We start from the raw sequence: 16514 nt of genomic DNA, 5'->3' as shown, positions 1-16514 counted from the left end.
AAAGAGCAAAGAGAGCGAGAGAGAAAAAAAGAGGAAGAGAAGGAGATAAAGAGAGGGTCAACCTGAAGCTCCCTACGGATTTGAAAGATAGTCAATCCATGGGTCCCACACCGTATTCAATTTCTTGGAGGTGTTACAAAGTATATAGGTAAGTTTATCGTTTATCATAATCCAGTTGAGTTTACTTTTAACCTGATCAAGAGGGATTATCGACTGTCTCCAATGCCTAGCAATCGTAATTCTCGTCGCCAGCAAAATATAAGTAATCAACTTTACTGATTTTTTTTTTTTTTTTGGGGGGGTTTCGACAGGTAATTTGTGGAAAAGAGCGACTTCTGGGGATCTACGAATGTTTACCCCCGTTACTGAATTTATGAGGTTGAAAATCCTAATCCAGAACCGAGTTACGAGGGGACACTGCCACCAAATATGGAGCATCGTCCCTAACTCGGCATCGTCGGAAGCAATTTGGTGAGATAGGATGCATTTTAGCTACCCTAGTTGGTACCAGCGCAAGATCGTTTTTATAGTTGGCCTCTATAAGGGTAGTATTAATAGAAATTTTGGGTAGCTTATACGCAATGTCCTGCCATTCATTCAGATCAAAGGTAAGGTTTAAGTCCCTCTTCCACTGGTTCATATAAGCAAGTTTTAAATCTGGCTCGGTAAGAGAAGAGTATATCGCAGATTTCCGCCCCCTTTGTAAACCTCTGGCTTGACATGACAACTCAAATGTTGTGAGTGTAAGGGGTCCCACCCGTAAATTAAGTTTAGATCTTGCGAAGGATACAATTTGGTTATATTGGAATATTTCACTAGGAGGCATTAGAAACGTATCTTTAAAATATTGCATAGTGTATATATCTGATTTCCATTAATGAAATCGCCGATTCTTAATAACCCCTTATTAAGCCACCATTGGAATAGTCGTGTTGTCAAGCCAGGTGGAAACTCCGGGTTACAAAAGATATGAGCTAGTGGCGTATGTGGGGATGATAAAGGGCTGCGGTGGCGTGTTCTATCCCAGATTACTAAAGAATGTGATAAAGTGGGGCATAATATAGGTTGGCGTAAATGATTAGGAAGCCACATTAAGGATCCTACAGCAAAGGGATGACAGGAGAGTGCTTCAATGGAAACCCATAGGGGGACTGATCCCTTAGCAGTGGTGTAAGCTAACTGGGCAATCTGAGCTGCTTGGAAGTATGCCTGTAAATTAGGAAGACCCAGCCCACCCATAGGTTTTGGTGTATAAAGTGTTCGTTTTTGTATCCGAGGCCTCTTATCCCCCCACACAAAGCGCAGAACTTCAGCTTGCAGACACTGTATGTCTCTCCTCGGGACTGGCACCGGTAGAGTTCTAAAATGGTAAAGGAGTCTGGGTAGGAATGTCATTCTTATTGAGTTGACTCTGCCAAACCATAAGAGAATAATCTGCCCAGCAATGGAGATCCTCCCTAAGTTTTTTGAATAATGAGGGGTAATTCGCCTTATAAACAGTGTCAATAGAGGATGTAAACCGGACCCCTAAGTATGGGAGGGAGTGATGAGTCCACTGAAAAGTATAGGTATTTTGGAGAGTCTGTATTACAGCAGGAGGTAGTGAGACGTTAAACGCTATTGTTTTTTGAGAATTCAAAGACAAACCAGAGAGTTGTGAGAAATTATCTAATAAGGACAGCAAATTAGGCAAAGTTTGTTTACTCTTTTTAAATCCTAATACCAGAAACTACCCAAGCTTCCCTGATCAAAAGTTTACATACCCCAGTTCTTGATACCGTGTATTACCCCCCTTAATAGCTCTTTATCTTCTCGGATGGTAAAGCTGCCCATTCTTCTTGGCAAAAAAAAAGCCTCCAATTCCTGTAAATTCTTGGACTGTCTTGCATGAACTGCACGTTTTGAGATCTCCCCAGAGTGGCTCAATGATATTGAGGTCAGGAGACTGAGATGGCCACTCCAGAACCTTCACTTTATTCTGCTGTAGCCAATGACAGGTAAACTTGGCCTTGTGTTTTGGATCATTGTCATGTTGGAATGTCTAAGTACGTCTCATGCGCAGCTTCCTGGCTGATATTCCTCCAGTATTTTTTGATAACATACTGCATTCATCTTGCCATAAATTCTTTGACCAAATTTCCTGTGCCTTTTGTAGCTCACACATCCCCAAAACATCAGTGATCCGCCTCCATGTTTCACAGTAGGAATGGTTTACCTTTCATCATAGGCCTTGTTGACTCCTCTCCAAATGTAGTGTTTATAGTTGTGGCCAAAAATCTCAATTTTTGGCCTCATCCCTCCAAATTGCTCTGTGCCAGGTTTGAGGCTTGTCTCTGTGCTGTTTGGCGTATTGTAAGCAGGATACTTTGTGGCATTTGCATAGGAATGACTTTCCTCTGGCAACTCGACCACACAGCCCATCTTTCTTCAAGTGCCTCCTTATTGTGCATCTTGAAACAGCCAGACCACATGTTTTCAGAGAGTCCAGTATTACCTGAAGTTATTTGTGCATTTTCTTTGCATCCTGAACAATATTCCTGGCAGTTGTGGCTAAAGTTTTAGTTGCCATTAAACTTCAATACAGGTGGTACCTCACCCCAGATAGAATTAATTAATTCTATCCAACAACCTCTCCCCTATGCTTCAGAGGATGCCCAGTCCAGGGTTCCCTCATACACACCTTCTGGGATTGTACCCACCACAAAACCACATGGCAACAGGCTAAAAATAAAATAGAACAAATTATGGGTAGAAGTATTGTACTGACACCTAAAATGTGCCTCCTTTTCTATCCTATTCCAGATATCCCTATAGCCCACACTAGGCTAATACATACATTGTTCAGCTCAATACACTGGGCTATAGGTCTTAACTGGCGATCTTCTACGGTGCCATGGTCCCAAATTATGAATCGCATGCTGGCCATCAAACTTTCAGAACACATTCATCACACCCTATTTGACACTATGGAAACATACAATGGTAAATGGAAACCTTGGGATTTTTCCCTGCTGAATCATTGAACTACAATATGATACGGTTGACCTTTTTTATCGTCAAACAATTCCACTAGGGTTTTTGTGCCTCTACAATAGGTTATCCATGATTCTATTATACATCCCATTGACTGTTCCTCCACCCTTTCTATTACTGCTACCCATATGTTATACAGAAGGGAGCAGTATACATCATTATATGTATATTTCTTACCAATGTACACTTAAATTGTATTGAGACTTTTATTTTTTCAATAAACCGTTTGTAAACAAAAAAAAAAGTTTTAGTTGGTTTACCTGATCGTGTTTTGGTTTCAACAGAACCCCCTCATTTTCCACTTTTTGATTGAGAGTTTGAACCCTGCTGATTGGCATTCTTAATTCCTTGGATATCTTTTTATATACCTTTCCTGTTTTTATACAGTTCAACTACTTTTTTTTCCCACGGCAGAACCTTTGACAATTCTTTTGCTTTCCCCATGACTCAGAATCCAGAAATGTCAGTGCAGCACTGGATGAAAGATGCAAGGGTCTGTCAGCAGTCCAGAAACTCATTGACCTTTTTATACACTCACTCACTCTAATTACAAGCAAACAGATCACAGGTGAGGATGGTTATCTTTTTAATAGCCATTCAAACCCCTTCGTGTTGACTTATGTGCATGTTATCAGGCCAAAATCACCAGGGAATGTAAACTTTTGATCAGCGTAATTTGGGTAGTTTCTGTTATCATTAGGATTTAAAAAGAGTAAACACAGTGGATTGATAATGAATGGCTTCAGCCAAACACTAACCTCAATTAAAAGAAAAGTTTCTGTGCCATCATTCATATTCTCTGAAAAATGGCCAAGAAATCTAATTCTGCCAGGGTATGAAAACTTATGAGCAACACTGTAAGTAAGCCTATATACGGCTTGCCTACAGGTACAATAAATGGGCACCGCTTAAAACAGGGGTGCCCAACCTTTTAAAGCACAAGGGCCACTTAAGTTACTCTGTAACTGGTCGCGGGCCACAATGAGCGGAGTGGGCCGATGTCAGGTCCGTGTCTGCTCTGCATATGCGGACAAAGTCCACTAAACCTTTTTTACGGATTGGAGGTAGGACACAAGTTGGTTTACATCTGCCACTCCTTAGAGGTAAATGGAGACTCCAATTGGGTCAGACTGAAAGAGGCCCAAGGCTGCTTTCATACTGATGCACTGCAGTTTACCCGCACCGCGGGTGCAACACAATGTACCTGTGGCTTTCCTGCACTTTGCAATAGACTTCTATTATATTCTGCAGGTATGGTGCACTTTCAGAAAGCTCACCAAACTCGCAGATAATAACAGAAGTCTATGTCTCAGTGCAGGTAACCCACAGGTGCACTGCTCTACATCTGCAGATCAGTTTGAAAGCAGCCCAGTATACACTGTGATTTTAGTGATAACCTTTAATAGCAGTATTCCATTCCATCAGAGAACAGGAGGTCGCGGGCCACATCAGAGAGCTCCGCGGGCCACTGGTTGGCCACCCCTGGCTTAATATCTATCTATCTATCTATCTATCTATCTATCTATCTATCTATATAAATATAGCGCTGCAGCCAGTGACGTCACTGATGCATGTTCTCTGAAGTAATGCCGTGACACAGTTGAAGCCCAGGTAAGGTAGACGGGTGAAGATGGAAGTGACATGACCCGTGACAGCATGCCGCTGGTGGGCTTTGTTTTAGGGAAGTCTGTCTTAATGTGCTAGTATGTGGTGCATACTAACACGTTATGACTAAAACCGCCCGGGTCTCTTTTTTTTTTTTTTTTTTAAAGTTTACTACCACTAGATATAAATAGTTTTTTTGGTTGTTTATGTAGTCCATTTAGAGTTGCTGATAAGCCTATAGGAGTTTTCTCAGGGTTTGTAATGTTTGGTCCAGCTTTAGGAACACCCCAAGAGGTGTTGTCCTGGGGCAACACTACATTGCAGATCTATGATGTATTCTATTCATTTTTTTTTAATAGTAGGTCCAATGGTTGTTCATAAGGACACATTTCAGTTACTTTGAGCCAAATCAAGCATTGTGTATACAAGCATAGGCCACATGGACGTTTTGTCTTGTATAGCCTAAACAAATTGTGGGCACCTATGAGGCACAGGGGCAGTCTACAGCACTCTGCCAGCAACCTGTCAGAATCAATTACAGGATGAAATACATGATAGACTTTCTGCATTTGGGGTATACTTTCCTGTATGCATGTGAGTACTGTTGGCGTACAACCACTGTTTAGTTCAGCCTGTCATTGATTTTGACAGGCTGCTTACAGTGTGCCGTATGCTGCCCGTGTCGCCCCGAAACACCGTTTTTACACTGTACATGCCAAACCGCCTATGTCCATGAGGCCATATATTATGCAGATCCAAGATTGTTTTTTTATTTGGGTGGTTAATAAGGAAGTTGAAGTCCCAATGTAAAATTTCGAAATCTTGTTAATCCTAAAAAGTAGCCAGATGTTTTAGTTCTCCACAAACAAAAGAAAAGGCTACTTATAAGACCCCCGTTGTATTTACAGCATATTGTCTTTCTGGTTCCATGGATTTGTCAAGCTGTGAATCTAGCAGGTGTCTTATTGGCTCTTACATTTGCTTTGGTATATTTATTGATATGGTGAAACTAGCATAATGTCATAATTCTAAACTGTGCTTGAAAGTGGGTAGGAGTGATAACAAAGACATCAAAGATGTTATTTTTCCCTGGAAATGTTGTATTTGTTGACCATGAAAAGCCCCATGTATGCCTTCTAGATGTGAGCTCTGATAGCTGTTTAATGTTTCATCTGAAATCTGTGCATATGGCAAGCTGGAACTCCCAGATTTAAAAGACTGCAAAATGCACACTTGATTCAACAGAACACAAGCTGCGCTTGCTGTCAGTATCTACTTTTTCTGATCCTATTGTTTGTGAATTCCATCTCCACCAATTTCACAGTCTGATTTCAACCTGCTGGTGTTTTTAAATCCCCTTTTTCTTCTCTGTCTTTGCTTGTAATGTGCCTGTGTCTGCAGGAGCATGTTGACTTGCTTATCGGGCTTCAAAATAGGATTCTAGATTTTTTAATCCATTTAGGCACATCACTTTAATAAGAGACTGTAAGAAATGGAATAATCCTTTGCAGTTTGATCTCCAGATCAAACATCATTTTTTATTTTTTTTCCTCCTGCTTCATCCAAATCGCTGTGATTGCCCCTTTCTTTTCAAGTCCCAATTAAAGATTGTCAGTATTGCAAGGTGCTGTGGAGGATGCTGAGCAGGCATTTTATTTTATAGGGTTCATACAACAAACCCTTCCCTGAATCCTAGACTAACCCACCTTAGAGTCCCAAAGCTAACAATTAAATGGCCTTTGAAAATGGCAGAGCGGCTTAGAAAAGGAAGTCTCACTGGAGTCTAACCTTTTCTTAAGCTGCAAGATTGTGTTTGGAATTAATGATAACTTTCCAGGCTCAAAGTGTGCAGGGAGAAGCGGCAGTACTTTTCAGAGCAGAAGTGGAATAGCTGCAGCCTTCTTGTGTCGTGCATATAAAGTACCAGGGAAAATCTGCCCTCTGTGTTATCAGTCACTAGGCTCTTACAAATTCAGTAGCAGCTAAAGAACCCTATTGCCTTGCTGCGCCAGCCACCGGCCACTTCCTTTTCTGAAGAAGTGTAATTGTTTCTTCATATGACATGTTTGTCAGTTTCAGCTTAGTCCACCCTGAATATTTTTTTATCCATTCTTAAATCCTTCACTTGTTAATTAGCAAAGTAGGAGATTTGCCAAGTGAAATACTCTGCATATGGAATACTTCTTGGCAATGGACAGCTCGATCTACGTCAGATTTGGCCACAATAAGGGATGTCTACAAGTGAATGGGTATGGGGTACCATAGAAACAGCTGTCTTGGAGCTGAATTAATGCACTGATGCAGCCTTTGGGTAATCAACATTGGTTCAAGTATTCCATTCTGTCTAAAAGATGTCCAGGGCAGGAAGGTCAGCTGCAGCCCGTGCATGTGCAGATTGTCGTCACTGTGAAAAATTACTCGACTCGTTCCTGTATATGATTTCCATTTTCTTTTTTTTTTTTCACTCCCTACTGTATCTAGTAATACTCCAAGGGAAATGTTGGTAGCTAAAGTTTATGAACGTGAAACCATTCAATTTTTTTCTTTCTCCGGTTTACGGATTACACTTTATTGCGTAGTGTCAAATTTGATGTTGTGTTGTTAAATATCTCGCTTAGAAGCAAGGCTAAAATTTGATGGAATGAATAGAGAAGGATCCCTCCAAATGAACTTTTCTTTTCCATTATTAATCGTGAAAACCCCTTTCTTTTGTAATGCATCTTAGTAGATACAATTTTTTTTTTATTTTGTATAAAACTTAAAACCTTAAATGTTAAGATTGATTTTAAATGATAGTGATGGTAACAGATTATAATATAAAGCATGGGTGACATTTTTCTACCCATACATGATAACATTCCACTACTATCCAACAAGCTTACAGGCCACCCTTATACTCCAGTCCTCTTTGCCACTTACTGATCGCTGCATTTCATAGCCATGTGGTTAAATACAGTGTATGTAAATCTGACGGACTGTTTATATGTTACATTTTAAAAGCCGCAGCAAGCCTGTTGACCTCACATGATTGCAAATGTAAAAGAACACCTCGGATTTTCACATTTAACTAAATGTGAAAATCAGAGGTGTTCTGTCACATTAGCATGCATGTAAGGTTTTCTGTTGCTTTTAAAATTTAACATGTAAACGGGCACCTACCCCACCACACCTTTACCTACCAAGCCACTCCTCCACCTACCCTGCCACACCTCTACCTACCAAGCCACTCCTCCACCTACCACACCACACCTCTACCTACCAAGCCACGCTTCCACCTAACACACCTCTACCTACCAAGCCACCCTCCCACCTCTACCTACCAAGCCACTCCTCCACCTACCCCGCTCTTTATGCCACACACTTCCTGTGGTGTCTCTGGCACAGGAAGTGAAGGGAAATCTCCTCAAACAGCCACACAAACCTGACAAGTGATGACCATTCCCTTCTCCATCCCAAACTACAATAATAAGGAAGTGCTGCCAATCCTCCTTCAGATGCGGGGAGAGGATCACACAGGAAGAACTCCTCAAAATCCAAAACTCCACCCCAAACTGGGCTCCTCAGACACCCTCCAATCACACAGGCCGGGGGACCCTCCTATCACCAATCATATGACAGCTCCTTACGTGTAGAAAGGGGGGAAGTTGTACTGCCACGGCCACTCGAAGCCCATCTCCGCGATCCGTCCTCTAGATCCTTCCGCCCGGGATGAGATCCCCTTCTAAGGTTTACAAGGCAGCTTCCCCAGCCTGCGCGCCCGCTCCTGTGCGCAGCGCCTCCGCTATCGGTCAGCCTCCCCGGGGAGGCGTGTCACGCTGTGCACTGGGCTCTGGCAAGCCGACATGGAGAGGGAATATTAGCAGAGAAGCACTGGTGTGAGAGGGGGGGGGGGGGGGAAAGAGCACATTTCAGGGGTGAATTAAAGAGGAAGCAGGTGAGGCTGTTTGGGACTTGTTAAAAGTACAATCTTGATGTTTTTACAGAAATATAAATATATATATATTTCTGTATAAACATCAAGATTGTACTTTTAACAAGTCCCAAACAGCCTCACCTGCTTCCTCTTTAATCCACCCCTGAAATGTATGTGTGTGTAATATATATATATATATATATATATATATATATATATATATATATATATATATATATATATATATATATATATATATATATATATATATATATATATATATATATATATATATATATATATATATATATATATATATATATATATATATATATATATATATATATATATATATATATATATATATATATATATATATATATATATAATTTTTTTTTTTTTTTTTTTTGGACCAATGAAAACACCCTTTTTTTTTTTTTTGCGCTGATCCGAAAATGATCCGATCCGTGACTCCTGATCTGAGGATCGATCCGATCCGTGAGTTTTTTGATCCGTTGCACCCCTAATATATATATATATATATATATTATTGTGCCCAGGGTCTTTTGCAATAAAAATATTGTTTTGCTATTGGAAAAATGTCTTAACCTTATTGGTTATACTCGCCCAAGCAGTTTTTTGAAAAATGTATTTTATTTACGAGTCTGCATTTTGAATCACTGATTTTTGTATTTACTTTTTTATTTGCTGTATCTCTGTGGGAGAATTCTCTACACTAGGGTGGACATAACAGGGACAGGTATTGACAGTCTCCCAGTGGGGTTACAGACCGAAATAACCTAACAAATTTTGTCCTCACCCGGATTCACACCTATGTAGGTTGCAGTTTACATATTCCAGGTGCATTTTGCATTTTTTCAATACACGCTTTTAATCCATTGAGGGTTATGGAGCCAAAAACCAGAAAAAGGTCTCTGGCCCTTTCCATAAAATGCATAGATGTGAACTACATCCATAGGCAACCATGTTAAATGGACTGTAAATGTGTTTCTGCAAAACTGAAAACGCACAAAAAATGCATAGGTGTGAACCAGGCCTCAATCCTAAACAAAACCTTTTTGCCGAAGTGTTGGGCAATAAGAGATCCAACTTGATATAGGTTTATCTTTTGGGGAAATTTGGAAAAACATACTGTGTAGACTGTCTTTATGATATAAAGTTAAGCAAAATTTTGAGGTGTTTAAGAATTATCCCTTAAATAAGTTGTTAGGAGCTATAACAAACAGTGCATTTCTTGGGTTTGTGTTTTGTGCTTATCCTCTCAGGGCTTTTATTTTTCAAAGGTAATAACTATTTTAAAGCTTTACTAAAACACAGTCTGACCCATCGTGATAAATTTCTACACTTAGGGCCAAGAAAAAAACATATCAATGTAATTGGCTCTTGCAGAGAGGAAAATAAACTATGAAGTTTTAATAAAACTTCAGTCTTGGCTCCTGTGGAAAAATGTTTTACCTAGCGGTGTCATTGAATTCATTCTTATCCTGTATTTATTCTTCTATAGCAGCAGTTATCTATAGATCAATTTTATAAGATGAATAAATGTTTCTGCTTTACAAGATTTGTGGTTAAACATTGACAGGTCATATTCTCTGGACCATCTGCTAAACAGATTTTGGTTCAGACCAGTTGCTTTTTACCTGAAACGGAACAAGGAGGCGTGCGTAGGAATATTTGTCATAATGTTAGTTTTGCTTGCACATTATGACAGACTTGTCCCTTCTCCAACGATGATAGCTTTTCTGCCATCTTCACTACTGTTTTTTTTCCCCCTATTAGCCAGCCATTGATGATGCATGCAGACTGGAGGTACATTATCTCAACAACTGATTCCTCCTACAGAGGAGGTATATACAATACACCTTGTACAAGCCATTCAGTATACTTGCAGGCTAGATGGTTAGATCAAGGACAAGTTTAATTTTAAATTGAAAAACTTGCCCATCATCCCTATGGCCCCTACTAACCTTATCTGAGCTGGAAGCCCGCCACTCAGGTGCTTTCCATGACTCTTTTTCTCCATTTAAGTCAATGGGGAGTTACTGTGTGAAGGTTGTGCATCTGAGGATTTTGACGCTGGAGGAGGCTGCAGATTTAATGACGCAGAGTGGAGGGTAAGTAAACCAGTGTGCGTGCGCGGCGGGTTAAATTCTGCTTTTGAAGCCATCCTACAATAATCTGATTGTTAGTACATGGCTTTCAAGAGCCGATCATGACAGTTCATGTGAAATTATCTCAAGGGACAAGCACAAAAATGTTTCTTGTACAATACCAGAAGGAACGATTTTAGTTTAATCAGTATAGTATTCGTCCAAAAAAAATCTGACCAAAACTAGGCATGCTCAAACGAAAGAATACAACACATTACATCACTTCCCGAAGTTCTGTTCTATCATACGAGAATTTTTGTAACCTTAGTAACCTCTTCATTTTCGATGTGAGACTAGCTTGTAAAAAGACGGAAGGTCATTTGTCTGACATTCCCATTGTATGTATGAGGTTTAAGGAGGGAGGGCTAACAAATTTTCAACTAAAGCATGAATTGTCTTTTTATATGTAATTCATAATCTGTGCATGACCGTGTGTGGTGCATAATCTGATAACTCTTTGTTCTCCTTTCCTCTAGCCATGAATCGCAAACAACCTGCTGGGATCATCCCAAAATGACAGAGCTTTACCAGTCTTTAGGTAAGCAGTGCTTTACTGTGAACCATCCAACAGGTTTTAACAACTTTTATCATTCCATAGTATAGAAGGTGAAGAAACGTGGTTTGTACAACCAAGTATCTGATTCCTAGCTGAAACCAGCTAGCTAGCTGAAAAACAAACTCCTTTCTAACAATATTCCAATGTTATTATTAACATATCTATCATTTTAGTTTATAAAGGAATTCTTGAAATGTTTTGAGTCAGGGAATCTCTGCAAATAAATTATAATATATAAAGATCACTGTACATTGGCCAAAGCAAAATGGTGGTTAAAAATAGAAGGCCCTCCTTTATACTGGCTTTCGGATAAATGTTCTTTAGTAGGGATGAGCTCCGGTGTGTTCGCACACTCCACGTGCAGAGCCCGCCAGGAAGTCGGCGTTGCGCTAATCACAGGCAGGGTGACATTGTCCCGATGCTCGGCTGCAGAGATCGGGAAATGTCTCGCTGCCTGTGATTAGCGCAGTGCAGTGCCGACTTCCTGGCGGGCTCTGCACATGGAGTGTGCGAACACACCGGAGCTCATCCCTATTCTTTAGAATAATGGTCCGTGGCATAAATGCGTCTTGCAATAGTGCTCAGTGAGAATAAGTCTTGCAGATGGCTAATGTGATCAGTGGCGTCTGAGATGTGAATTGAGAAGCTCCACTGGTTTGTTGGTGTTAGCTCTGCTAAGTAACGTTGGTGCTCAAACTATGAAGGCACATTAGACAGGTGATCAATCTACCATTGCTTACTTCTCACTGCTTGAGGAACCCTGGTTGACAAAGACTGGTCTGGTGCATTCAAGTGTTTGATATATTTTTTTATTTTTTCATTTGAGCATGCATAAACTGTAGAAATTATCAGACTGAGAACTGTGTTGACTTGTAAAAGAAAAGTGTAGGTGTTTCCTATATCAGCTAAGGGCATGCAATGTTATCTTTTTCTGCTTTGGGAAAAAGAGCAGTTATCTCAAGAATAACTTTGAGATTCAGATAAGGTTCAGGCCAGTTAGGGCTATTTTTCAACTTATTTGGCTTGGACGATTGTTAAGTAAGCTGTGTGTGCTCTGTTCAATCTTTTGGATAAGTCACATTAAAGAGGAACTGCAGTATGCTCACATAATTTGTAAAAAAAAAACATCTTTGCAATTCTGAAGCTTCCCTCCAACAACTTTGCATATTTTATATTCACTGTGATTCTGTACTTGCCAAATATGCTGCAGAAATCTCCCTCCACTAAGTCTGGCTGCATCCATTTTATCTGTGGGCAGTTGAAGCTGCTGCCTGTTCACTTCCTGGATTTACACGGAAGCATTCCTCCAGCTCTTCAGCTCTCATAGGTCCTCTTAAGACACCCCCTCTGCTCCCGGGAAACTCTCACGAGAGAGCTGTGCATGATGTCCTAAGGCTAGGCTAATGACCAGACAAGAAACAGGAAGTGGGCTGTATAAGGTATTTACTCTCGGAGAAAATGTTTTACTATCCAAAGTTAAAACAACAAGGGCAGACAATTTAATAGACGAAAAGATATAAAAATGATCAAAGGTCGAAATACTAAGTTATTTCGGCATTGGCGGAAAAAATTGCTTCTTTGGAAAGCCAACATAAACAGTCACACTTAGAGGTGCTTTTGTTGGAACTGTCAAAGACGCGGGAAAAACTTAACTCCTTACTTAATCTTAAAGCAAAACGTATTCTCTATTTCAAGAAGGGCTTTCATTATGAACATGGGGATAAGTGTGGCAAATTCCTTGCAAAAACCCTTGAAACAATTTCTCATGCACATTCTATTCTTTCCATTAAGACATCTAAGGGTCAACTTATACAAAAAAACTGACCAGATTGCGTCACAATTTCATGCTTTTCACACTAAGCTTTATAATCTCCCCTTGATTCATAAACCATCAGAGCTTCAGGGAAATAGAGAATCCGTTTTACGAGAATATATCGTGGGGAGTGGCATGCCCACTCTATCACCGGCTGAGAGCGATTGCTTGGAAGTGCCGATTTCAGAAGAAGAACTTATGGGGGTAATTAGACTCTAAAACCGGGCAAAAGCCCAGGCCCGGATGGGTTTACGGCCCATTACTATAAAACTTTTATAGACACCCTGAAAGCTCCCCTACTTCGTGCCCTGGAACATATCCAAATTTCTTCATCAACCTCGAGCTCTTTTACGACGGCATATGTAACATTGGACCCTACTGATTGTACAAGTTACAGGCCGATTTCATTGTTGAACTTGGACCTAAAAATACTGGCGAAATTAATAGCTTCCAGACTGACACCTTTCCTTTCAAAACTTATAGGCCCAGAACAGGTGGGATTCATGCCAGGAAGGGAAGCACGGGATAATGTCATAAAAGCCCTTAATTTGGTTCATTACGCACATAATCGGGGAATTGAGGGTCTTCTCCTCTCAACCGATGCGGAGAAGGCCTTCGACCGTGTTGCCTGGGACTATATGTTTGCTACTTGCAGACATATTGGGTTGGGATCACACATGATGGCGTGGATATCGGCCCTATACCATAAACCTCGGGCACAGCTTAAAATCAACGGCACTCTTTCAGAAGCAGTGGATATAAATAATGGCACAAGGCAGGGATGTCCTCTTTCCCCTCTTTTATTTATTCTATCTTTAGAACCTTTTATTCGCACAGTCAATGCAAATCCGGAGGTACAAGGCTTCCAGATAGGTCAGCGTGACTTTAAAATGGCAGCATACGCTGACTATCTTTTATTTTTTTTGACACAGCCTCATGATTCAATTCCGAATCTTTCTAAAGCCTTTAAAATTTTCAGCTATATCTCCAATATGAAAATTAATGACTCTAAATCGGAAGCCCTTAATCTTACACTGTCATCTGAGTCCCTAGAGAGTGCACGCTCCTCCTGCTCGTTTAAGTGGGTAACTTCATCTATTACCTATTTAGGAATCAAATTGGCGGCTAACTTTGGGGATATTTACAACATTAATTTCCTCCCTTTGCTAAAAAAAATTCAAGTAGATCTTAAAGGTTGGACTTCTAGACCCTTTTCTTGGTTTGGCAAAGATGGTAATTTTACCCAGAATCCTATATCATTTTCACACTTTACCTATCCCACTCCCAGGTCTCTTTGTTAAACGACTTCAGGCTAATGTACGCACTTTTATTTGGAAGGGGCAAAAACCTTGGATAAAGCTGGACACGCTTTCAAAACTTAAAGAAGAGGGGGGTATAGGCCTGCCTGATTTTAAACTGTACCACTCCGGGATACACTTAGCCAGAATCGTGGACTGGAACTGTCATAGGGGGCAGAAGGATTGGGTTACACTGGAGGAAACATCGTCCATATTACACCTTGGATTCCTACCTTGGATTCCCTGGGGGAAACTCCCGCAGAATCTGTGGGAGCATCCCCTGGTGGGGTCTACGCTTAGAGCGTTTCATACAATGATTAAACATCATAAATTGTCCTCATGTCCCGATCCGCTTACCCCTATTACTCGCAATCCGGATTTCCTGCCCAGGATGGACTTGCACCTTTCTGCACCCACTGACCAATCGATGCCCCTCTTAATGACACATTGTGTAGAGGCTGACACCTTAAAACCCTTTGATTCCTTAATAAGAGATGTGAACCCTCAGAGTTCACTTTCATTTTGGACCTACCGCCAGCTGCATAACTACACACAGGTTTCCCAGTTTAAAAACCAGTTGTTTAGACCGATAACTCCTTTTGAACAAACTTGCCTGGCTGGAACTCCGGTTTCGAGATCTACTTCTCCTGGCTCCAACTAGACAGGGGGGGATAGCTTCTGGAATACGAGTGCAATGGGAAAAGGCTCTCAAAACAAGCTTTACTGAAAAGCATTGGAAACGTGCCTGCATTTTTGCCCATAAGTGTGCGATTGGCACAAGATTGCAGGAGATGTCGTATAAGCTTTTAACACAATGGTATGCCACTCCGGATAAAACAAAAAAATGGTACCCGCTGACATCTGGTTCCTGCTGGAGATGTGAGCAAGACCAGGGCACCATTGTTCACATTTGGTGGGAGTGTCCTCGTCTGAGACCCTTCTGGGACAAGGTGCGCAAACTGATCAAAGCCATTACGGATACCACAATCTCTTACGCCTGCATGTTTACTCCACATCACGGACTGCTCCATGCAGTATTACAAAAAATCACTGATTAGACACCTGCTGAACGCAGCAAAAGTTTTGATTCCCAGACACTGGAAATCGAAGGATATTCCTTCTATCCCTGAATGGTTTAGCTCCATGGAGAATATTTATCAAATGGAGGAAACTGTAGCAATTGCCAGGGAATCGTCGAAAAAATTCAATCAGACGTGGTCACCATGGGTGACGTTCAGGTTTTCTAATCACTACTCACAACTTGATTCGGGATGAGATTGCTGTTTTTGGCTTTGACCATTTCCTTTTCACTCTGTGGTACGTAGAGACCTTAGATGGTCCGTTCGCTACAGTGTATTTTTTTTTTTTCTCTTTTTTTTCTCTTTTTTTTTTTTTTTGCCCCCTTCCCTCTTCTTCTTCTTTTTTTTTTTCTTTCCCTCTCTCCCTTTTTCCCCCCCTCTTAGTAGTAGATAGTAGCGGGTTATATCCTAGATAGTGATGTTTCCCTTTGCTTTCTTTTGTTAAAAGTTGCTTACTTTCAGAGTATGTATCGACATGTTTTGATTATGTGCTATTGTACGGTACTTAGGTACCCTGGCAGTATTCTGTACTCTGATTTCTTTCTTTAATAAAAAAAACTTTAAATTACAAAAATGATCAAAGATCTGCTTTAAAGGAACACTAAAGGTTTCTTTTTTTTATTAGATCAATTGATTGCTGTAAGCTAGAGCATTTAAAAATCAATTACCTCGTTTTTCCCTTTTGACCTCCAAAATACAGTAATCCAGGTTTGAAAATGCCATTTCCTGTCACTCCTCTTCTTGCTTTCTACCAGTAACTGAGACGTTTTGCATGGTGGAAAGCAGAATGTGCTCACCCCCTCACTATGACTACAGCCCTGCGTGAATATGCTCTCTGATCCCTCACAGGCATGGAGGCTAAGCCTAATGGGAACTGTAGTTCCCATTAGGCCGTGATGTAGCAAGAATGAATGCGCACCGCAAACCAGGAAGTCAGTGAGAATAGTGATTCAGGAGTGACTGAGGTGAATAAAACCGCTCGATTTCAACAGGTATCAAACTAGTTATAATGCAAAACATTACTTTTTACTTTATCAGCTACTGTC

General features: G+C 40.6%; 1 protein-coding gene across 3 annotated transcripts in view; it reads left to right on the top strand.

Annotated features, from left to right (window-relative positions):
- Window positions 1-16514, top strand: part of DMD (dystrophin) — a 2981380-nt gene that overhangs the window by 2726594 nt on the left and 238272 nt on the right. For all 3 annotated transcript variants that reach the window (XM_040336501.1, XM_040336499.1, XM_040336500.1), the window contains one exon: window positions 11199-11260. In XM_040336501.1, the coding sequence (XP_040192435.1) occupies window positions 11199-11260 (62 nt within the window). The remainder of the gene's footprint in view (window positions 1-11198; window positions 11261-16514) is intronic.

This window comes from Rana temporaria, chromosome 2 (genome assembly GCF_905171775.1).
Source record: "Rana temporaria chromosome 2, aRanTem1.1, whole genome shotgun sequence".
In the NCBI taxonomy this organism is placed as follows: Eukaryota; Metazoa; Chordata; class Amphibia; order Anura; family Ranidae; genus Rana; species Rana temporaria.
This window is presented reverse-complemented; position numbering and strand designations above follow the sequence as displayed.